Below are 23,763 nucleotides of genomic sequence, written 5' to 3'. Positions count from 1 at the left end.
TCTGCTCTGTCATCTGATAGTGGCTAAGCCTCCACCTGGGGCCTTTGTATGTTTAATTTTCTTTAATTTTGTTTAGTGTACACTTAGGGCAATACTGAGCCGTCTGGTAGAATTTTTCTTTTCTTTTCTTTTTTTAAGTAGGCTCCACGCCCAGCATGGAGCCCAATGTGGGGCTTGAACTCACCACCCTGAGATCAAGACCTGAGCTGAGCTGAAGAGTCAGACGCTTAATTGACTGAGCCACCCAGGCGCCCAGTAGAACATTTTTTGTTCTTCTAGGCTGTTGTGAAACCCTTTTAACGAAGTGTGAAGACAACCATCATTCTGGCCTAGGGAACCCTGCCTGAAAGCCACAGATAGAGTCCTTGATGATCTGAGGCAGAGTATGTTGGAAATATTTTTCCAGTATGCCAGTGTTTGGGTGCCTACTCTGCCATGCATGGTGTTGTATCCTGAGGCCTCCCTGATGCACAGCACACACTTCCTGCCCCAGGCACACAGTTTACAGGGGCTCAGGGACAACAAACAGGCTGTTCTGCTGTGGTGTGGCAAGTGCCAGATACAGTATGAGTGCTATGGGAGCACACTGAAGGGGCAACGAATTCATACTATGAATCCTGGAAGGCTTCCTGGAAGGAGTGATGTCCGAGTCAGACCTGATGCATAGGCAAGAGTTAGCCTGGCAGGGAACAGCTGATATGAAGGTCCAGGAAGGAAAGACCATAGTCCATACGAGGAACAGGGTATTGGTCAAGAGTGAGGAAAAGGAGTGGCAAGAGTTGAGTACGGTCAAGGCTCTCGCCTGCCTGTTAAGGATTCTGGACTTGAACTGATGTACTGGGAAGCCCTCCAAGGCTTTTACGCAAGTATTTGTCAGAGCAGGCTGGGGCCCGGATTGGAGGAGCCAGAGGACAGAAGAGTGATACCAGCAGGGGACGCTGTTGGACTGGGTAGGTTGTAGCACTGACCTCAGAGGAATGGGGCTTAGAGACCTGATCCCTTTGGGCTCAGCTACTGAAAGGGCTTGAAGGGGAGGGGAGGAGTAAGGGTGACGATACTGTGTTACGTGGCTGTGCCATTTCCTGAGACTGGGCGGGAAGATGGTCTCAAGTGGGCATCTGGATGGTGGAGCACATGGCACCGCTGGACGGGCCTGGGCCTGTGGCTCCATGAGCAAGCCCAGGGCTGGGTCTGAGCAGCCAGCAGCGTGGCGCTTGGGCCTCGGGGTGGAGCCGGGAGGAGAGAGCAGTTTTAGCAGAGTGTGAGGCGGGTGGAAACAGTGAGGAAAGATGATCTTTGACAAAGTTTGGCTCTCAAAAGTTGTTTGCTTTTTTAATAAGGCTGGTGACTCAAGTAGTTCGTATGCCACTGGGAAGGAGGGAGGAGCTGGAGAGCGAGGCCCTGAGGAAATCAGGAGGCGGGAGGGGCCCAGAGCCCAAGGCCAGGGCCCAGCTGACCTTGCGAGGAGGAGGGAAGGCCGGGCGTGGGTGGCAAGAGGCTGCAGATTTGGTTCCGGGAGGTTCTGTTGCCAGCCAGCAGTCCTGGTTTTCACTGTGAAGGAGGAGGCAAGGTTATTCTCCAATGAGGGGAGAGGAGGCGGACAGCTGAGGGCAAAGATTCTAAGCAGTCCAAAATGGCAGGATGCTGAGGGAGACGGGATGGCTCTGGGGCTCGGAGGCCTTCAGTGCTCACCAGAAGTTCCTGTTTACCGTGAGATGGGCCGTCAGTGCAATGAATGCCTGGGCCCTGGGCCTGGTGGACCCTCCTACTGGATTTTTTCAACGACTCAACTTTCGATAAGTTTATTAGTCATTTCACAGTATCCTTCCGAGGCTGATGAACACCCAGAACACTGACTCCTCCATCAGCCATTCCTTCTGCCGCCCCGTGCGGGGGGTCAGACAGGACAGCCTCTCCTTTCTCTTCGTCCACCCAGGCTTGAAAGCCCAGGCACCAGCCTGGAGTCGGTCGTGGCCTGTGTAAGTGTAAGGCAACATGTGGGCGCGGACACCTCGGTTCCAGACCTCCCGCAGGGTTCTCCGAAGGATGCCTCAAGCAGCGAGGAAGGTGTTCAAGCAGGAACCAAACAAACTCACTGAAAACGCGTTCTTATACCCCTCTGTTATAGAAGAGTTCTGTTTCTTCGGTCACAGACTGAATTTCCTTTTCGAGCTCACTGCACTGTATCTGAAAAACAAAGTCAAATTCTTCATATTTTATGTGAAGAACTTTCCTTGCCTTAGAAGTTAAAAAAAAAAAACTTCAGAAAGCATCTGTTTCCCAGTCCCGCTTTTTTCAGGGATGTCCGGTAGATAGCAAGACACCTAACTTCTGAAACACTTCATTACAGAGAACTGTAACTACAAACAAATGCAGACAGAATATAGTGAACCCTCATATAGTCGTCACTCTGGTTTATTAACATTCTGCCGGTCTTCTTTTTTTTTTTTAATTTTTTAATTTTTTAATTAACATATAATGCATGATTAGCCCCAGGGGTACAGGTCTCTGAATCATCAGGTTTATCCTTCACAGCACTCACCATAGCACACACCTTACCCAATGTCCACGACCCAACAGACTCCATTTCTCACCTCAACTCTGGCCCCTGAGAGCCTTGCATGTCCCACCTGCTACCTTCAGGGGAGAGGCTGCTTCCTCAGCCTGGCCATGCAGAACCTGCCATCTGGCCCCAGCCTCTGGCCTGTCATACTCAGCCACATGTGCCCAGCTACACTGGACTCAGCTCTCCTGTACCCCCACTTGGAATGCCCTCCCTCCCCAGTCTCTGCCTGTTCACATCCATCCATGTCCACAGCCTACCTCTTCCATGTAGCCTTCCTGGCTTGGCTGGCAATTCTCTTCTTTCCCTAATCTCTCTACAGCCTTTTGGTCATGTTTACTTTCTAGCAGGTAAGCATTACTTCCACATGTCACATGTTACCCTTTCTGCAAAAGCCTGTAGCAGACTGCCATCTGCCACACCTGCTCTTTTCTACAGCAGCAGAATTTGAAGTAGATCCAGAAGACCTCAGTTCCCAGCTTCCCTTGCAGTACGGCTTGGCCACATGACTGGGCCAATGCACCAGAGGTGGAAGTACCACCTGGCCACGTGGAATGAGGAAGGTGCCATCTTGCACCTTGAAGATGGGGTCTAACCCTAGGGATGGTGGCTGCGGAGCTGGAAGGAATTAGACCCCTGCGGACTCTGACACAGAGCTGCCTTACTGGGCTGGCTGCCTCACTGTAGAGAGCAGAATGGAGTCTCTCATGTCAAGCAGGAGCCAGTGTCAAGCAATGATGCGAGCAGTTAAAGGTACAAGGCTAAACGTACCAGCTACGAAGTATCGATGGAACCAGCATCAGCCGAAACCCCAGAACTGGTAACAAGCAGAAGCAGAGGAGGTCCGCAGGGGTCCAAGACCGAACAAAGCCAGCCAGCCCAGCCAGCCTTTGATCTAAGAGAGTGAGTGCATGTGAGTGGGAGATGGGGGCAGTGGGAAAGAATCTTAAGCAGGTTCCATGCCTAGTGCTGGGCTTGATCTCATGGGTCAGATGCTTAACCAACTGAACCACCCAGGCACCCCCCCCCCCATTTAAATCTCTTTAAAAGGAGAAATTTTGCCATCAGACTCTTCAAACGTGATCCCGCTATGTCTGACCACTTAAAAAAGGCAACTGGCCACCAAGGCTCTGCCAGACTGATGTCCGGACAGAACCGAGATCCTCCCCTCTTGAACATCAGAAGCCGCGAGTGCCCGGAGCTGACCTGGACGGGACCTGGGCCTCATCTCAACCACACCTGCATTTGGTTTGTTCACATCCTACATCCTTCTGTTATTGGTTCGCTGTGGCTTGCCTTCTGTCCTGCTCTGTGCACCGTGTAAGAAGCCAAGTTTCATCACATGGTAAGCCAGTGAGTGGAATCCTGAACCTGCTTCATCATATGATCAACTTTGCTTTATGACTGAATCAAGCTGATGTGGAAAGACACAGGTGTGTGCACCTGCGCAGTGGGCTCAAGACACCCACACTTCATGTGAGGGAGAACAAACCTCTGCTTCGTTGAGGGCACGGTTATTCTGGATCTCAGTTCCAACCGAATCCAACGCTAGTTAATACAGAGCCCTTCCTTCCCCCCACTCCCGGCTACTGGCATCAAACCTGACCCGCACATGCAGGTACCCCCCCACCCCATGCCTTTCTCTTCACTTCCCCTCCCGCCCCCAATCTGAATGCTCACAGGTTCTAACTTGTCCAATTCAACTACTTGTAACCGACCACCACGGACTTACTCCGAACCCCCACCACCTCTAGACAGGAAATGTCTCCAGCCCCCCAGCTGTTCTCCCGGCCTCCAGGATGGCCCCACTGACAGGGTGGCATCCAATGTTTCTAACATACGACCCGACTCAGCCATTCCCCCTTGAAACCTCTCCGTCACCGGCTCCATATGAGCTTCTATCACCGTGGGGGGCCTGTGACGTCCTTCACCAGCTAGCCCACCCCTCCATAGCCCCACGGCCCACAGGGGACTCTGATCTTCTCCCATGCCCCAAGCTCCTCTTCTGTAAAATGGGAATAAACTACTCTGAAAAGTTGTCTTGAAGACAAGAGACTGCCTGGCACAGTCCCCAGGACACAGAAGGTGCTGGATAAACAGAAGTCCTATCCCCTGCCACTGCCCCCAGTGCCCGACTGTTGACGCTGCCTCTGTTGTGCCCACACACCCCGTGCGTGTCTGTGTCCCCCTGCCCTCCCACTGCATCGGCGGCTACTTGTGTGCAGGGGGTCTCTCCCTCGCTGGCCCAATGACCCAAACACATCCATTCAGCCCTGTCATTTGAAGTCCAGTGGCCGCCAGGCTCAAGGAGGCCAGGGAGAGAGCTGGCGGTGAAGGGGGGAGGGCTGCTCTGGCCACTGGTGGGCCACTGGATCAGGAGCATTTTTCTGGGACATTTAAAAAAAACCTGGGATGGTTTCAATACTTCAAAATATTCCATAGTTGATGCCACATCCAGTGGGACTGTCTGCAGTGACGGAAATGTTTCATCTGTGTGCCTCTCTATAAGACAGGTGACCTTGTACCTGCAAGGTCCCCAGTCACAGAAAGCAGTCATGAGCCACCAAAATGCTATCACAGAGGAGGGAACCGAGTTACTCCTAACATCGGAAAAACGAATCCCACGACCTATGATGACATGTACAAGACAACTAGAAAGAGACCCAATTATCAAACAACAAACTCGTTGGTTCTAGACTCTGACTCCCCCACGCCAGTGAAAGGAGCTCTGCAGAAGATTCTTCCCTCGGACTTTTTTTTTTTAAGATATTATTTATTTGGGGCTCCTGGGTGGCTCAGTCATTAAGCGCCTGCCTTTGGTTCAGGTCATGATCCTGGGGTCCTGGGATCGAGTCCTGTTTTGGGTTTCCTGCTCAGCAGGAAGCCTGCTTCTCCCTCTCCCACTCCCTCTGCTTCTGTTCCCTCTCTCATGTCTCTCTCTGTCAAATAAATAAATAAAGATCTTTAAAAAATTTTTTTATTTCTTTGACAGAGACACAGCAAGAGAGGGAACACAAGCAGGGGGAGTGGGAGGGGGAGAACCAGATTCCCATTGAGCAGGGGAGTCCAATGTGGGGATCATGACCCAAGCCGAAGCAGACGCTTAAAGACTGAGCCACCCAGGCACCCCGTCATTCCCTTGGAATTCAGCCAGGTCAGGATTCCTGGGCTCTGTGGCTCCTTCCCTCCCCAGGTCCCCAGATCAAAGACTCTGGTGGCCACACGCCATTGCTTTCTCATAGCTACTCAAGGGCAAGGCCCCGTTTACTCACAGCTGGCCCCGTACCTCGCTTCTGGTCCACCAGGGGAGGCCCTCTGTGTGTGTGGACAGGATCCAAGAGCCCAGGGGGAAGCCAGATTGAGGAAGCAGAGCAGCAGGAACTCCCCCAAGACTGAAAGACTTTTGTCAATGACCTAACCTGCAGGTCAGCTGCCTGCTTTGGAGTACCAACGTGATCCACAGTAAGTATCTGCAAAAGGGTCACTGTTACTGCAATCTTACTGTGACAAACCGTGTTCTAACAGATGGGCCTGTAAAGAGTAAAAATATTCTCTAACATTTTATTTTAATGAGAAGCTGCCCACCCCATCCCATCCCTTAGCACTCTTAGAGTGAGGAGAGCAGACATCTACGGTAGCCTCAAGTTTCTCTGTTATAGGCTGGCTCAATTGCCCGAACTAATGATTCTGTGAACCTAGAATGATAAAATTTGGGTTTGGAACAAGCTCGCTGCAGAAATTTAAATATTTTTGAAGCCATCACTGATTTTTAACTTCAGTGACAGAAACAGGCATTTGAAATTTCCAGCTCAGAAATGCCAGAAATCAGTGACATCTGTTATATCAGCAATGTCCGCAACAGCAGCAACAACCCTTTTCAGAGATGCTACTCTCTTCCATTCTCCTTAACAGAGAGGGAAACCGAGTCTCAGAGACTTTCAGAAAATTGACCAAGGTCATGGAGGAGCTGGGACTCTGAATCCAGGTCATCTGACTCATCATAAATTAGAGAATATCCCAGTCGACAGAACTGTGCTAACCCAGTAGCCACTAGTGGCACGTGGGGACACAACTTAAATCAGAATAAAAATTCAGCTCCTCAGCCACATCGGCCACATGGCAGGTGCTCGACAGCCACAGAGCCACAGTGGCTAGTGGCTGTCATATGAGCCCACAGATGAAACCTTTCTGTCACTGAAGAAAGCCCCACTGTATGGGACTTCACAATGGAATATTATGATTATGCAAACTATCCCAAAGGTGTTTTAAATGTACCAGAAAAATGCTTCTGATACCCCACTAGGAAAAACAGAATTCAAAACTGCACGAGTGATCTGAGGGACAGGATTAAATAAAGTTATTTTTATACTTTTTACACTTGGCAGATTTTTTAGAATTATTTATCTTACTCTTCTGACAAGGAGAAGAAAAAAGGTTTTGGGGTATTTTTGTTTGTTTTTTGATTTTTTTTTTTTTAAAGAAATTTGAATGGGGGCACTTACCCGTCCCATTTGTGGGAATAGACTAAAAGAAAGTGGCACCATCAGTCCCATGACTAAGACAGTACAAGACAGCTTGAAGGTCCACAATGACCATGGATACTGCCGGAAAAACTCGGTCCTGTAAGAGACAAGGTTAAAGACTGTTTGGGGGGGCTGGCCCCAGGCTTGGATGGTCTTGCGTGCAGCTGTGGCCCATGCCTCAGTTCCCACTCAGCCACAAAGAGGCAGCACTGACCGACTGCTCGATTTGCGTCAAGCCCACAAGTCACAGGCATTGCCTGTGAACCCCAGCCCAGGAGGCAGAGACCCAGGGTCCTGGAACCGGCGGGGGTCTGCATGGACAGACCAGGTGGTGTCGGGTGAGTCACTTCCCCTTTCCGAGCCTGGGGTTTCTTCACACGCAGGATGAAAGGGCTGAGTCAGAAGGGGCACCGAGGTCACTCCAGCGTGGATACTCTCGTGGCTGTGGTGGCCACTGGGAAACAACCGCCATCTCTCCCCCCAGGTAGCTGGTGCCACGAATGGGGTCTAAGGGACAGACTGGAGGGCCCTGGCTTCCACAGGCGCCCTGGCTCTGACCCAGCCAGTGGGGTCCAGGAAGAGCCTGGGCCAGCAGAAGTCTCTACCCCCATCCAGCCGCTGGGCCACAGAGAGGAACACTTGGCTCCAAGCAGCACGCGCCTGCTTCTCAAAAATGCGCTCCTGACGTGGTTGTAAGAAAGGCTTCCTAGCCCGCCACGCTGGACAGAGGGGACTGGCCAGGTGACCCCATCTGGGCCAACGGACTCCAACTGAGGGGAAGACATTCTCTGCCTTCCCTGGGGTCTGCTGTTTTTCATCCCTTGGCAGGAAGCTTAGAGGACATGAGCTGGGAGGTGCGGGCAGTCACGTCCCTCGCAACACGGAGCAGCCAGGGTATGGCAGGACACAGGGAGCTCACAGCATGGAGACGAGGAGCAGAGCTTCTGCTCGGCGGCCACAGGCTACACAGGTCCCCTGCCCACAGCCAGGATCTAAACCAACACATCTGCCTTCTGGCCTACGCTACTGCGTGTTGGGTTTCTCACACTGGCTGGTCCCCAGGCCTTCCTCCGAAGAGGCCATTTCTTGCTTCTCAAACGGGATGACGGTCCACTGACTCTGGGCCACTCAGGCTAACTTAAAACCCGCTTGCCGTGCAGGGGGAAGGCAGGCTGCAGCAATCTGCCCAGCACATCGGAGCGGGGAGAACCTGTGAACCACCTCAGGTTGGCGTTCAAGACCCGAGGGGCCACGCCTCAGCAGGCGCTGGGGCGTGTCCAGGGAACACACAGCTAACAGAGGACAGGGCCTGGGTGAGAGACCAGGGTTAAGGAACGTGCACGTCTGGTATCCGCGCTGTGCAACCATCAGCTGTGATGAAGAGTTTAGCGGGAAGATGACTGAACAACCTTCTCCCGTCCCTCCCACCAGGTTCAGTGTTTGACGAGTTTCATAAGGATTTTGAGGGTCGAATGTTTATTCCTACCTGGGGAGGTGTGTTTGCCTCTTACCTCACAAAAAAGTGTGAGAAGACTTCAGGGATGAAAGCGGTGGTCCCGAACAGTACTAACCTGGATGTCGCTGTATCTTTAACGGCCTAGCGGGAATGGAAAGGAAGCACCTTAGCACATGGAGTGAGACCACGGCCCGGGATCCTGCAACTTCAGACAGAGATGAGCAAACAGCGGCTCTCCGGTCTCACTTAGGAAAATACCGCACATGAAGAGCGGCAGAGGCAGGCCCTCCCTGTACAGAGCTGGAGGACGGCGGGGGTTGGTGCCAGGATTTACTTCCCAGGGCGCCTGGGTGGCTCAGTGGGTTAAAGCCTCTGCCTTCAGCTCAGGTCATGATCCCAGGGTCCTGGGATGGAGCCCCGCATCGGGCTCTCTGCTCGGCACGGTGCCTGCTTCCTCCTCTCTCTCTGCCTGCCTCTCTGCCTACATGTGATCTCTGTCAAATAAATAAATAAAATCTTAAAAAAAAAAAAAAAAAGTATTTACTTTCCACCAACTCCACTGTGGTCTCCCTTTCGGTCTGCCAACTGCCCATTACAATACTCACTAAGCACAAGCAAAGCCTGTAGAAAAATCGTCCCCTTGCTGGGAAGGCTGGGTTTGTCCCTGAGGACTACCACGTGTTTACCTTTCAATCACTGGGTTAAGCATCGGTCTTCTGCTCAGTTCATGATCTCTGGGCCCTGGGATTGAGCCCTGCAACCGGCTCCCTCCTCAGCGGAGAGTCTGCTTCTCTCACTCCCTTTGCCACCTCAACCCTCAATGTTCCTACTCTCTCTCTCTCAAATAAATGAATAAAATCTTTAAAAATAAATAAACTTTCAGGAATATAAAATAAAACCACTCCAGGAAGAGAAAAGCGGCTGCCGAGGGTGGTGTGTTTCGATGTCAGTGGGACTGTCCCCCTGTGTGTGAACAGGACACCCGTCCTGAGGGGCACCGGGAGGCCTTGGACAGTTTGCAGCGGAGTGACTTCCAAGGCCAGCCCCAGGAAAACAGCATGGATCAGCTCCTGAAATCTGATCAAAGGTGCCCTATTACAATCAGATAGTGCTGGTTGCGTCGTTTCTGAAATTTTAGCCGAAGACCATAGCCATTTGGTGACGGGGAAATGATGAAAGAATGCTTATGCTTACGCACAGCTACAGACTCTGTTCTTCAGAGGAAGATAGACAAAACAGGGAAAAAAAAGGGCAGAGCATCAAATCTTCCTTTTATCCTAAATTGGCCTTCATGCAGAAAATGAAGTTCTTCCCTGAGAGACGGCCTAGATATCTGGGCTAGACATCCACACAGCTCGTGGGGTGCGAGGCCCTCAGCCTCTCCTGGAAGGCTGAGCACCTGCGGCGGAGGGCGTGGCCGAGCTGGCTGAGGGCGTGGCTGAGCAGCTAAGGGCGTGGCCAAGGTGAGCCTAGCACAGCTCCTGGCGGTGTGTGGCACACAAGGGCAAGTCGCAGATTAAACAGGTGCTCTCAACTCTTCTCCTCAGCTGTGTGCACAGTTTACAGCAGCTCTAATGCCCTGCAGGTAAAGGGAGCCACTGAGAAACAGAAACAGACGCCCACATAAAGACCCGCGCACGCTGAGAGCCGCCCAGACTGGACACAGTGCAGACACCCGCTGCCTGGGGAAGGGATCTGCAGATGCGGTCGGTATGGCCATCCATGCGAGGCTGCCCGCCAGAAAAAAAGCAACAGATTGTTGGTGGGTACACAGTACTTCAGAGTGAAGAGTCAGGCACCAAAAACGCTTGTACAAGCCACTTACATGAAAGTTCTGCAGAGTCAAAAGTGTGAAGACATTGGGCAGATCAGTGTTTCTCTGGGGCTGGAAAAAGGGAGTGACTCAGTGGGCACGAGGGAAATTTTTAGGAGGAGTATGTTCTAAATTTGGACTGTGGTGATAACTGCATCACTGCTTACATTTACTAAAATTCATCAAACTAGAATCTCACAATGGATGAATTTTATTGTATGTAAATTATATCTCAATAAAAACAGCTTGCTGGGGTGGCTCTTAGGCACAAAATCTTTATTTCAAAAGCAAGGATTTTATTTTTGGCAGCCACTTCTCCCCTTGTTACCTGTAATTACTATGTTTCTACTGTAATTCGTTTAGGAGAGTGGCCACTATTTTCAGACATGTCACTGCATGGGCTGGCAGGAATCTGGTGCACATATCTCATGGTTTATGATCCGCCTTGTGACTTGCAGATAGGGTTTAGAGGAATGTGCTCTGTGAGGTGAGCAGTGATGTATTTACTGACTGAACGAGCAGCCATCTTTTCTGACCTCCTCTTCTGCCAACACAGGGGGCAGGAGGTGTCCGGACAGGGGTCCTGACACCATGAGAAGCTGTTCCCTTCATTTTGCACTGGGCTGTTCCGTGCTGTTCCTCATGCCATTTGCAAACAACTGCCTCAAATTCCATTCTTTAGCTAACGTCACTTCATGGAGACCAAAAAAAAAAAAAAAAAAAAAAAAACTCACCTGCTAAGAAGGTATTTTTTAAAAAGTCCACAGCCAAAATGAGAATACCCTAGACCATCCCAGTTTCTCTAAGCTGAATGTACACAGAAGCCACTGTGCTGAATTGATCAAAAGAATAAAATAGTTAATAATAAATCTTATTAAAAATTGAGGCCTGTTAGAGGCGTTCTGGTCAGAGCACTGAATTTCTTTAGGCCATTTTTTTTTTTAAGATTTTGTTTATTTATTTGAGAGAGAGAGAGAGCATGTGGACAAGCAGGGGGAGAGGCAGAGGGAGAGAGAAGGGGAGAAACAGGCTCCCAGTCATGTAGGAAGCCCGACTCAAGCGAGGCTCGACCCCTGGGCCCTGGGATCATGACGCAAGCCCTGGGCAGACGCTTCACTGACTGAGCCACCCAGGCGCTGAAGGCCACTCTCTGAGAGCAAACTGGTCCTTCAAGATGAAGACTATAAGAAAATCTGCTGTGAGGTGGAGAAGAAACATTTCTCTTAAACCCAGAGAGGGGTTCACCGACTTCCACGAGCACAGAGCAGCCCGCGGGCCGGAAGCTCAGCTGGAAGAACAGTGGCCCAGAACAGAAGAGAGAGGCCCAGCGTCTGGCGGGGGCCCGTCTGTGGCGGTCAGTCATGCTGTCGTGCCGCTGCGTAGATGCGGCTAACATCTACAGTCCGTTAACTTTAAATAAGATTACTTTCCACAGTGTGACTGGGCCTCATTTAATCAGCTGGAGAGCCTTGAGAGCAAAATCTAGAAGGTTTTCTTCCCAAAGAAGAAAACCTGCTTAAAGACGACAGCACAGGCTCCTGTGTTTCTAGCTGCCGGGAGTTGGAGAGTTTCTAGCCCCTGCCGCGGGGGCTGACACCTGACTAGCCTACAAGCCCTACAATTGCGTGAGCCAATTATAATCAATCAATCAATATCCTATTGGTTGTTTCTCTGGAAACCCAGACTAACACATCATCTTTTAAACATCGTGGTCCAAAATGTAAAACCACTCCCTCCACATGCGGGGAAAAAGGATAAGGCAAGATTGAAGGGAGATATGACTTTGTTCCCAGCTCTCAAACAGACAACTCCATGCTCTAGCCAAAAGGCAAGCCAGCTAGGGATCCATGGCATCCTCCTACCTTTGTCCCGGCTTTTCTGGAATAGCCCATGACATTGCCTTCTTTGTCCATGACTTCAATGCCTCGAATGGGCTCCAGACTTCGGGTGGCAACAACATTCATTCCACTAACGTGGGCTGTGGGTGTGAAGAAGAAAATGCACCATGGTGGGTGAGTTTGCTCCAATGGAGGAACATCCTTTCTGGTGTCAAGCGTCTTTCTCTGATGGCCATGGTTCCCCACCCCTCAAGTGGTCAGGAGTTGGCTAACTATGTTCTGTCCCGGGGCTTTGGAGCTGGGTCAGAACCGCTGGCCTCCCACTCTGGGGTCCTGACCACGACAGCGCCAGGCTCTGGCACCCCTGCAGGTCCAGTCCAGCCCCCTGACAGGATTCCAGGACAAATCCCTGGGTCCTTGAAATATGGCCCCCTTTTGTGCTATAGCTGGTCTGACTAGGTTTCTGTTAACAGTTTCCCCATTACAATTTTCAAACTCAAATCTGGGGTGTGAGTCAGTGTACCTGCGGGCTGGCAAGCTTCAAATTATTGGTTAATTATGTCTGTCACTTCCACTGGAGTCAGCCCACCAGGATGGAGCTCCCTAAGCCACCCACTGCTCCGTGTATGACCCTAGGACAGTTCCTTAAAGTCCTTCCTATCTCAGCCTCCCCATCTGGAAATGGAGGAATGACATTACTACCCACACGTTTTTGGCAGGACAAAGTGAAACTGAACACGCAGAGGGCTGGCACTGTCTTTAGGGTGAATCTGTGTTCCCGGGTGTGCGTTCATCCTTTGACAGTGGAAAACACAGCTATAAAGCAACTGTCACTTCTCAAACCAAGGACCCAACTTGGGCCTGGAGGCCTCAGGAAGCTGCAAGCAGCAGCTGTCATCAGTCACCATGTGGCCAAGGGACCAGGCTGTCCCTGAAGGTGTAGGAAGGCTCAAAGGGCACGGAGATCACATGCTTCCTGCTTACTGAGAATGATGATGGGAAGGGCTCTTTTCAACAAAACGTGATTCACCCGCATCTGGAACAAAACAGGAAATAACTAGAAAAAGAAGAGAGAAAAACCATTATTGCACAGACCAAAGAGTCAGCTGAACACACTCAGTAGCAGAGAGCTGGCATCGACCTAGCTCCTATCCCAGTGCGGGCCACCACAAGTGCTCTCCATGTATTTTCTAATTCTTGCAACACTGAGGTGTTCGCCTGGTTATCAGAGGAACACACGGAGGCTTAGGGAGGTAACTTGTCCCGAGTCTCTGAGCTGCTAAGAATTTGAGTCTTGGGGCCAGCCCAGGCTTATCTGACTCTAATGTTTATATTTTTAACCACAGTATCCTGATATCCAAAGCAATACACAACATGCATAACATGTTTATGTAGTTTAAGTAAATTCTTTTTTTCTTAAGTAAATTTTTAAAAAAGGTTGGAGTACTGAGTATATGCCTAGACACCTGGGATACTCCTATGGTTATTCAGGGGGTGACAGGATGACAGGGGACCACTTCCCTTCTTATGTCTTAGCCATACTTTCCTTCTTCCTTTCTTTTTTTTTTTTTTTTTTTTTTTTTTTTTTTTTTTTTTTTTTTTTTTTTTTAAAGATTTATTTATTTGACAGAGATAGATCACAAGTAGACAGAGAGGCAGGCAGAGAGAGAGGAAGGGAAGCAGGCTCCCCACCAAGCAGAGAGCCCGACGCGGGACTCGATCCCAGGACCCTGAGATCATGACCTGAGCCGAAGGCAGCGGCTTAACCCACTGAGCCACCCAGGCGCCCCTCTTCCTTTCTTTTTAAAAAGATTTTATTTAGTTAGTTGACAGAGAAAGAGAGAGCGCACAAGCAGGGAGAGAAATGGGCAGAGGGAGAAGGAGAAGCGGACACCCAGCTGAGCAGGGAGCCTGACGTGGGACCTGGTCCCAGCACCCCAGGATCATGACCTGAGCCGAAGGCAGGCGTTTAACGGACTGAGCCACCCAGGTACCCCTTGGTCATACTTTCTAAATTGTTTAAGCTGAAACAAATCTGTAATTCAGAATAGTTTCTTTTGATCTGAGGAATGAAACAGACTTGACAGATTTTTAAAATACCCACTCCAAAAAAGGAGGAAGAGGCGATCACTCCTGTCCCTAGTAACAGACTCTCATATAGGTGACGATTCTAAGGAAGAAACAAAAGTAAGTATTCAGCAAACACCATGGTTTTACCCAGGGAAGATTATTAAAACAAACAAACAAACAAACTCTAAAAGAAATAACACAGAATGGCCTATCCCCTGGGCCTCATAATACTCACATAACTTGCATTCCCATTGACCATGTTGAACGCTGTAGTGTAGGTATAGAAGGAAACCTGCAGAAAGACAGAGGCACACAGATCACACGCTACGATCATGTGAGCACAGAAGAATGCAGGAATAGAAATAGAAATAGAAATAGAAATAGAAATGATTTTTACCTGAGGTAAAACCAGAGACTTCAGACTTTTTACTGACACCATCGAGAAAAATACCTTTTAAGAAAATAAAGCGGAGTTTAAGTGTTTGGGGGGAGGGAGAGCTTGCCAGGGGGCAAAGAACTTCGCAGGGAAGATGCTGCACTGAGGCGCCCCCCCTCCCACCCCCCGCCAGGAGCTGGGATGAGGAGGCGGCCAGGCGGTGGCGAGCGATGCTCAGTGAACACCTACAGGACACTGAGGACACCTGGGGGCATCTCACAGTGGTCCCAGCTTCCAAGCTGTGCAATGCTACAGGACGGGGCAGCTGGGGAGCACGCACTCCCAAGTGGACACAGCCACAGGGCGAGTGTGGAAGAAGTGACAGAGAGTCCAGGTGGGACAGCCTCGCTGGGGGGCCATTCCAGATCCCAAATGAGGGGAAGTATGGGGGCTAAGGGTCAAGGGAGAGAAGGTAACGGACGATAACGTGTGCTGGAGGCAGGGAGCCTGTCCTCCATCTCCTTGGTAGTGCTCTGTGCACACCAGGCATCCAAACAAAGGATCACCTTATGACACTGGGACCTTGCACAGGCTGGAGCGCCTGACTAGGGAAGCGTGCGGACTGGGTGAAGTCACGTGAGTAGCAGACAAGGGCCAGAGACAGGGCGTCCACAGACATCTACCAGGCTGTGGTGGGACAGGGGTCCAGAGCAGGAGGACACAAACCACTGAGGTTAGGAGATGAGGGTCATCCTCCTGCACCTGGGGTGTCAAGCCGACTCACCATGGGTGCCGTGAAAGGTAGGAAAGCTGGCAAAGAAGAGAAGAGGGTCAGTGACCGCCGCTGCCCAGGCCGAGAGAGGAGGCCAGAAAGGGGCGCCCCTCCAACCCGAGAACCTGCCCTCTAGCACCCTGAAAGCACGGGCACCAAAGGACAGTCTATTTACTCATTCTGTTATTTTTCCTAATAATAACCAAGTGCGTAAGGCAAGCATTTCAGTCAGCACCATCCAGAAAGACCTAAGGAGGCCCCCTCCGGCCTTCGCAGTCCTTCTCACCGGAGGCAAGAGTATCATAACCTATTCATCCTTCACGGCAAACCGAGCATACTCGTGATGCCGTCATTTATGAGAAGAAACCTGGATTTGCTCTTCATGCCTGTTCCTAGCACAGAGATCCTAAAACCCTTGGAATTTCCTGAGAATAGCAATAAAAACATGAAATGGAGGGCGCCTGGGTGGCTCAGTGAGGTAAGCCTCTGCCTTCAGCTCAGGTCATGATCTCAGGGTCCTGGGATCAAGCCCTGAATCTGGCTTTCTGCTCAGCAGAGAGCCTGCTTCCCCCCGCCACCCCTCTCTCTGCCTGCCTCTCTGCCTCCTTGTGATCTCTCTCTGTGTCAAATAAATACATAAAATCTTAAAGAAAAAAAAAAAAAAAGGAGAAATGGGTGTCTTTTTTACCCTAACAGCCCCTTTCCAGCTCACTTGAGTTGATGTTAATAAGGGGATGTTTGGAAAGCCCCTTAGGAGGGGGCTGGTTGCTAGGGGAAGGGGCAGGTGGGGGAAGTGGGGGTTGGAGCTCTCAGTCCCACCTGCTGCCTCCAGGGAGGGGAAAGGGGCTGGAAGCAGGGCTAGTCACAGTGGCCTGGGATTTCGTCCACCATACTAACAAAGCCTCCCTTCTCGGGAGAAGCCCCGCCCTCCCCAGCCCCACCCCCAAAGCCCTGAGCATCTCTTCCATCTGTTCCCTTTCTTAATAAACCGGAGAACCTAGTAAGGAAAACATCTTCTCGAGGTCCGCGAGCCATACCAGCAATTTCAAACCCAAGGAGGGAGGTGTGGGAAGCTCCAACCTACAGCGGGTTGCTCAGACGTCCAGGTGAGAATCTGGACTTTCAATTGGCATCTGAAGTGGGGTGGTCTTGTGGGACTGAGCCCTTCACTCGTGGGGTCTCCTGCTGCCTCCAGGTCAAGAGGATCAGAGTGGAAAGAGTGAAAACTGTAGGACATATGGCAGGTGCTGCAGAATTGAAGGCTGTGGGAAAAGCCTGCATATCGGGTATCAGAAGTGAAACCTCGGGGGCGCCTGGTGGGCTCAGTTGGTAGAACATGCAACTCTCCATCTCGGGGGTCATGAGTTTGAGCCCCATGTTGGGTGTAGAGATTACTTAAAAGAATGCCAACTCACACGGATAGGCTTTAAAAAAAAAGTGAAGCATCGAGAGGAGGAGCAAGGGTTTTTCCCTTCACAACATCTATCAGGACAGATGCAAACTTGCACACTCTCTTCTGCCCACAGAACTCATTCACACAAAGAGGATTACTATATGCTGTTTTATACTTTGCCTTTTTCCTCCTTAATACTGGTTCCTAGAGACTCATTCTTCTACACTAACACACAGGAGGTACCTCAGACTTTTTAAAAATGTTTTCTTTTTTTTAAAAGAATATTTATTTATTTATTTGACAGAGAGAAAGAGAGAGAGAGATCATAAGCAGGCAGAGAGGCACGCAGAGAGGAGGGGGGGAGCAGGCTTCCTGCTGAGCAGAGAGCCCCATGCAGAGCTTGATCCCAGGACCCTGAGATCATGACCTGAGCTGAAGGCAGAGGCTTTAACCCACTGAGCCACCCAGGCGCCCCGGTACCTCAGTCCTTTTAATGGATTATTTAACTACAGTCTGAATTGTTGGATATTCATGTTGTTTTCAGTTTCTTGTTTATAACAGAGAGAATTTTATAGTTAAAGGGGCCCTTTACAATCATGGGTTTTATTCCCCTCATGATACTTAACATACAGGGAGAGAAAATAATACACAGAGTTCAAAACACTTTTGAGTTACAAGTTCTGGAACCACCACCAAATGATTGTGCGTTTCTTGGGAGATGACAGAGCGAAGCAGGTTCCACACCCAGGCCTGTGCCCTCACCCCTAATGCCCAGATCTTTCCAAGGACTGGACACAACTCCAGGTCCCAAACCTGCTCTTTTCCACTATCAACCCCAGACTCTGATGCAACCATCCTTTTTTTTTAGATTTTATTTATTTATCAGAGAGAGAGATGGGGAGAGCGAGCGAGCACAGGCAGACAGAATGGCAGGCAGAGGCAGAGGGAGAAGCAGGCTTCCTCCCAAGCAAGGAGCCCGATGTGGGACTCGATCCCACGACGCTGGGATCATGACCTGAGCTGAAGACAGCTGCTCAACCAACTGAGCCACCCAGGTGTCCCGCAACCATCCTTTTTAAGCTATGATTTCCACACTCACTGTCAGAAATCCTTCTAGGAAAATAATAATAATAATAATAATAATAATAATAAGGCAGACTTTTTGAACTGTTACAAACCATGGTTTCCCAACCCACTTCTGAAAATTAGAATCAGCTCACCTGCAGGTCGAAAAGGAACGGGGATCAGTTTGCTGCTGTCGGGATGCACTGTTGACTTCACAAAAGTAAACACAAAGCTTAGACTCATGTTGGGCTTTGTTTTTGTCAGAGGGTAAAAATTAGAAAAGGGCTGAAACTTACGAGACTTCTCTTCCAGGCATCTTTTATCTAACAAGAGAAAAAATAAGCAAGAGCTCTTAAAAGTAAATTGGCAGCAAAAGAGAAAAAAAACCCATCTCCACTCCAGCCTACCCCTGGCTCAAAAAAGAGCAGGCCGTTTGCAAGTGACGCCTGTGTGATTTCCACAGGCTGCTTGATGGGAGTGATGTTTGTGGACTCTGGAAAGCCCCATCCACGGCAAGATAGACAACAAATACTGGTTTAAGTCTTGGGGCAGGAGTGTGACCCTGATCTGGAACACTGCTTCTAATGGGCAATGGATTCTGACTTCAGAGGACTGTCTGCATTCCGGAGTTTGCCGTGGGGCTGTAGGGATCAGCCACAGAGAATCCCCACTAATATCTAAGCACAGAAGAACCCTGGGAGTTTTTTTTTCTGCTTAATACTAGTCTCTCCTACTAGTAATCTGGTTAATGAAAAAGAATACTAATTACATCTAAAAACACTAACCAAGTTTTGAAAAGCAGATCCCTTGGGTGGTGTTTACTAATGAAAAAACTCCACCTGATTTCAGACCATGCAAGCAGAGATCTCCTGAAGGCAACCACACCCAACCTTGAACCCAGCACAGGAGACATACCCTTTGGTTCTCCAAGTCCCGGATGGCTGCATCTTCATTTTTTAACAATAGTTGCCTTGATTTCTCTATTTTTTCCTATAATCAGATAGAAAGAAATCAAGCAATGATACCATGATTTAGATCTGTCCAAATGGTTTAGGAATCCCACGCTCATTTACACCTGATTTCAATGCAACACGTGGCCAAGTCTCTCTACTCCCTGATAGTTTCCATGAGGACAGTGCTGTGTGTCACCCAGATTTAGAGCTCCAGCAGCTTGACCCACTGGTGGCTGCCACCTCCCCCTGCCCCTAGACAGCTGAGGACAGCTGTCTCCTTGAGTGCTACCCCCATCCGCCTGGCTTTGTAAGTTAGGAACCTGGAAGTCCCTCCTCTCTCTTCCTCCCACATCTGGTCCACTCAGGCTTACTTCCTCTCTTCATTTTTTCTTTATTTGAGAAAAAAGAATTAAATACAGAAAAGACAATGAAATGAGTACACACTCATAATCCCCTTATCCAGAATTAACAACAGTAAACATTCAGTCTTATCTGCTTCCAACTTTTTCTCTTTTTTTCCCCCCAAAAGCCATCACCCCCAGTTTTGTGTCTCCCCATTCTATCAGAAGTAACCACTATTATGAGTTCAAGGTATTAATCCGAGTCCACTTTTTTATACTTCTATATATACACAAATACATGTATCTGCAAACAAAGTAGTAGTATTGGGTCTTTGTATTGGAATTTGCATAATAAATATTGTCCTCAAGCACCCGCTTTTTCCAGTAAACACTGTAGACATGTTTTCCCTTTAGCATCATGTATGCTGTTTCCCACTTAATATATACATTGATAACTAGATCATCACTGTTAACTTTTATGAGTGTTCCACGGTATGAATATAACACGTTATGCTTCTCTATTTCCCTACTGATGGGAATTCAGGTTGTTTTTCCCTATTCCAAACAAGGCTGCGCGGAAGATCTTGCGAACAAGGATGGGAGTGTCCCTGTGAGTCTGGCCCTGAAGGACTGCTGCTGGGGATACACCATCTCCTCCTCTTGAGCCTTCAGCCACACCTGGTGCAAACCCCTGTCTCCGCCTGGACAGCCGAGCCATCCCCTGAGCAGATCACCTTACCTACCGTCTGGTCCCCTCTGATTACGCGCCACATGGTGACCAAAGAGACCCTCTGGAACACAAACCTCACCTTGGCCCTGTAGGCCAAATACAATCCCTCCCATATGAAGGACCATATGAAGCCCTTGAGGGCCTGTCTGCTCCCCCACATTAAAAGCCCCACTGACTGGACCACCTGCTCTCTCCCTTGGGCTTAGCTTATAGTCCCCTCTGTTTGGCCTTTCCTGCCTGCCTCCTCCTTCCAGCTCTCCCTCAACACCCTCCCCGAGTTTCCTGCCGCACCCCTCCCATAGCACCCTAGGTCTAGGTCGGTGGCCACCTTTGTCCGTCTGTCTTCCGTTACCAGGGACTTGTTTTGATCCCTTCTGAAGCAGCAACACCAACCTTGGTGTTACTGGTCTGCTTTTGTTTATCAACCTTCCAATCTAATGAGCTCATTTGGAAAGAATAAAACATAATATATATGGATTCTGTTTCAATTGCTTTCAAAGGGATGCAGTCTTCACATTTCAGAATAAAATGTAAAATGTCTTATCTCAGAAAACAAGGAAGTACTTACAATTGAAACAACCAAATTTGTAGGATCCAACAATTCTGTCCACTGAAGAAATCTCTGAATGAAAGACTTAAGAGGGAGAAAAGCACCAGAGAGGTTAATGGTGGCAGAAAAATAGACAATATGCTAATAATAATAATAATATTTTTGAGACCCTTACAGGGCCTTTCAATGGAAGCACCTCCAGGAATCTTCAGGACAGCCCCCGGATCTTAAAGGTGAGGAAAGAGGCATAGAAAAGCTCAAGAGCATACCCAGGGAAATCCAGCTAGGAAAGGACCAGCTAGCTTGTGCTCTTAACCACTCCAACATCAAATTACTCTTGAAGGTTAAAAGCCCAGATTTGGGGGTCAAATGGGCCTAGTCCCCATCCCAAAAATGACCTTGAACCAACTACCTAGAAGGGTCTCAGCGTTTGTTTCTTTACCCTCTTATCCTTGTTATAAGGCTTAAATTGAGTGGTAAAGAACAGGACACCCCCAGCAAGGCCTTAGTAAAGGCTGCCTGATCACACCTGGAGGCATGATTTGCTCCCAAGGATACCCCCCCACCCCACCCCCACCCTCCGCCCAACGTTGAGCCCTGGCTCTGCCAAGAAAGCTTGAACTCCCTTTCCCTTTCAACTTCCCCACCTAAGAAAACCTGTCTGGGCCCTACTTTAGGTAAGGTTGAAAGAGAACCACTCTAGAATTATACTGTCCATTTAGCCCCATGTGGCTATGGAGCCCTTGAAATGTGGCCAGGCCAAAATGAAGTATGCTGTATGTGTAAAATATACCCAGATTTCAAAGACTTTCTAGGGGGGGAAAAAAAAGGCATGTAAATACCTCACTAATAATTTTTATATCGATTACGTGTTGAAATGTTAATATCTTATATTTGTTGGGCTAAATACAATATATTATTAAAATTAATTTCAGCTGTTCCTTTTACCCCCTTGACCGTGGTTACTAGAAAATTTTAAATGACCTATACGGCTCGCATCACATTTCCATTGGGCAGCGCCGCCCCGTCACCGGCTGGAGGCGGGGCCGCAGCGACTTCCTGTCCTTGGCGGGCCCCACGACCACCGCGTCATTTGAGTGGTCGAGCCTACCCGGTTGGGAGGCTGGGGGCTCCTGAGAGCACCTGTTCCTCTCCAACCTGATGCTCAGGAACAGCTCAGGCTGTCCTGTCAGAGGACACACACCTGCGGGGGACGGGGGAGCTGACTCCCCAGGGCAGGGCGACCTAGTGGCGACCCTCGCTAGCCAGGCCTGGGGCGGAGATGACACGCGGTAACGGCCGTGGCTGTCCGCATCCCGCACTCATGGGTTTCCCCTTCGTCCCCTCCCCGGGTCTGTGGTGGGAAGGCGGGTGCTGCGACCACGTGGCCTGCCCAAGGTCACCCGGGCCAGCCGGCGACTCCTCGCGGCGACTTCACGGGGCCCAGAGCCACCCCGCCCCCAGCCGCGCCGGGCCCGGGCCGTACGTGACGTTCGGCGATCCAGAAGCGCACGTTGGGCTCCATGAGGGAGCCGCGCCGCCGCACCCAGGGACCCGCTCGGCCCCCGCGCTTCCTCCTACCGCTCGGCTTCCTGGGACCCGTGTGGCCGCCGGAGAGGCCGCGGCCGCCGGGCCAGGCGCGGAGGAGGAGTCGGGCAACGTGCCCCGCCCCGGGCGCGCGCGCGCGTCCCCCTCCCCGCGGCGGCTTCCTGGCGCGCCCGCGGCTCCGTGTCGCCGCGTGCCTGCGCCCTGCCCTCGCGCCTAGTGTGCCCGCTGCCCGGTCTCCGAACTCCCGCTGCCCGCTGTCACCGCGTGCCGGCGCTCCAGCGCCCCAGATCCCACGCCTCCACCCCCGCTCCGGTCCCCGTGAGCCTGCCCACCTTCCCACCCACCAAGTCTTCCCGACCTTAACTCCCGTTAGGGTAGCTGGGCCGCTTCCAGCCTGGGGTCGGGATGGTAGGGGGGGTGGGGTCACCTACGGGAATCCTCGTATCACAGGACCTACTGAGAGCCTGCATCTGACCCAGATGACAGGTGCGCCTGCCTTTTGGACATTATGGTGGAAAATCTTCAGTTGCCCTTCACGTCCGAAGCAGAGGACATTGGGGATAGTCAGGGCTGGCTACTTCATTTTCACGGTGAAATTTGAAAATGTGGTTCCTCTTATTTTAAAAAAGTTGAGAACTTAGAGGTACCTGGGTTGTGCGGTGCGTTGAGCCTCCGGCTCTTGGTTTGGCTCAGGTTGTGATCTAAGGGTAGAAGGATCAAGCCCTGCCCCTGGCTATCGCTCAGTGTGGAGTCTGCTTGGATTCTCTACCTCTTCCCTCTGACCCTCCTGGTTGTGCTGGAAAATAAATGAGTAAATCTTAAAAAAGAAGAAGAAGAAGAAGATAATTTAAAAAGTAACCAGAGAATTAAACAAGGTCCAGTTCCTTTCAAAGTGAGGGTCCCTGCCTTGGCCTGTGATGGGGGCACCGCACACAGTGCAAAGTGCTGTCTGGGGCAGATCAGTTCCTTCCTTTGCATACCAGCTCAAACAGGGGCTGACTGGCTGGTTGTAGAGAAAAGAGGCACTTGCCTTCCTCCTGCGGCTGCCTCACCTAGCCCAGGAGCCCTGTGCTAGGGTGGGTGGGGGTTGTGTGTGTTTGTTGAATGCATGTTCCTGGATGTTTAAGGAGTTCAGGGGTCCTCTTAAGACTTGGGTTGAGGACCCAGCACCACCCATTACTTAGTTGGATGGTTCTGGTCAAGTCAATATCAGTGGGTCTATTTACTCATTTGTAAAATGAGGACAATAATTGTACCTATTTTAAGGTTTTGTTGAGGTTCTATGAGATAAAACATGTGAGTCCTAATGACACTGGGTCCACTGAAAATGTTGTTTGGACCTTTGATACTCAGCTGGCCTCTTCATCCCTTGCCTTGCCTTCCCCTCCAGGGACATGAAACCAGCTCATGGTTTTCTTCAGGCCAACATAACTTGACAGCTTCTTTTGCTCAGTTCATCTGGCTCAATTTTCTGTAGCCTCCAGAGTTCATCTCCTTTCCCAGGAAGTTCCCCCCCAAGGCCATAGCTGGGTAAGGTGTCCTTCCTCGGTGTTCCTCTTCCGCCCCAGGAATGCCTCCCATGTGCCAGTGTTTAGCACACCTATATTATTCTGTTGGCTCTACCCTCAAGCATGTCACAGATCCAGCCCTGCCACTCTTCTTAGGACCCTCACAGTCTAGTCTTAACAAAGGAGCCACAGTGATCCTCCTAGAACCAGCTGATGTGACTCTTGTTGAAACCTTCCTTACATGCCCCATCTTAGAAGAGAATC

The 23,763-nt window shown here is 50.3% G+C and overlaps 1 protein-coding gene across 3 annotated transcripts; it reads right to left on the bottom strand.

Annotated features, from left to right (window-relative positions):
* Positions 1-1,305: 1,305 nt before the first annotated feature.
* Positions 1,306-22,131, bottom strand: SFXN4 (sideroflexin 4). 3 transcript variants are annotated; one of them, XM_045068461.1, is made up of 15 exons: positions 21,930-22,131; positions 20,462-20,527; positions 18,785-18,859; positions 18,166-18,192; positions 18,025-18,079; positions 15,424-15,449; positions 14,661-14,714; positions 14,499-14,555; positions 14,298-14,363; positions 13,178-13,250; positions 12,218-12,333; positions 8,598-8,683; positions 7,066-7,183; positions 3,335-3,458; positions 1,306-2,187 (listed from the first exon to the last, which is right to left on the bottom strand). In XM_045068461.1, the coding sequence occupies exons 1-14, from the start codon at positions 21,966-21,968 to the stop codon at positions 3,363-3,365; spliced, it is 954 nt and encodes a 317-aa protein (XP_044924396.1). In that variant the 5' UTR covers positions 21,969-22,131; the 3' UTR covers positions 1,306-2,187; positions 3,335-3,362. The 3 variants fall into 3 exon arrangements, with proteins under 3 accessions (XP_044924396.1, XP_004751897.1, XP_044924397.1); XM_004751840.2 differs by lacking the exon at positions 3,335-3,458 and having other exon boundaries at positions 21,930-22,128; XM_045068462.1 differs by lacking the exons at positions 1,306-2,187; positions 3,335-3,458 and adding an exon at positions 5,626-6,094 and having other exon boundaries at positions 21,930-22,130.
* Positions 22,132-23,763: the final 1,632 nt, after the last annotated feature.

This window comes from Mustela putorius, unplaced genomic scaffold (genome assembly GCF_011764305.1).
Source record: "Mustela putorius furo isolate JIRA1106 unplaced genomic scaffold, ASM1176430v1.1 tig00003909_pilon_pilon_pilon, whole genome shotgun sequence".
NCBI classification, from domain to species: Eukaryota; Metazoa; Chordata; class Mammalia; order Carnivora; family Mustelidae; genus Mustela; species Mustela putorius.
The sequence above is the reverse complement of the archived record's forward strand: the minus strand, read 5'-3'. Positions and strand labels throughout refer to the sequence as shown.

Bases quoted from the DNA above. Each gene is read 5' to 3' on its own strand.
- SFXN4 (XM_045068461.1), bottom strand. From the start codon at position 21,968: ATGGAGCCCAACGTGCGCTTCTGGATCGCCGAACGTCAC. The intron at 18,193-18,784 runs GTATGTCTCCTG...TTCTCTTGTTAG, and splicing joins GGGACTTGGAGAACCAAAGG to ATAAAAGATGCCTGGAAGAG. The intron at 15,450-18,024 runs GTGAGCTGATTC...CTTCTTTGCCAG, and splicing joins CGTTCCTTTTCGACCTGCAG to CTTTCCTACCTTTCACGGCA.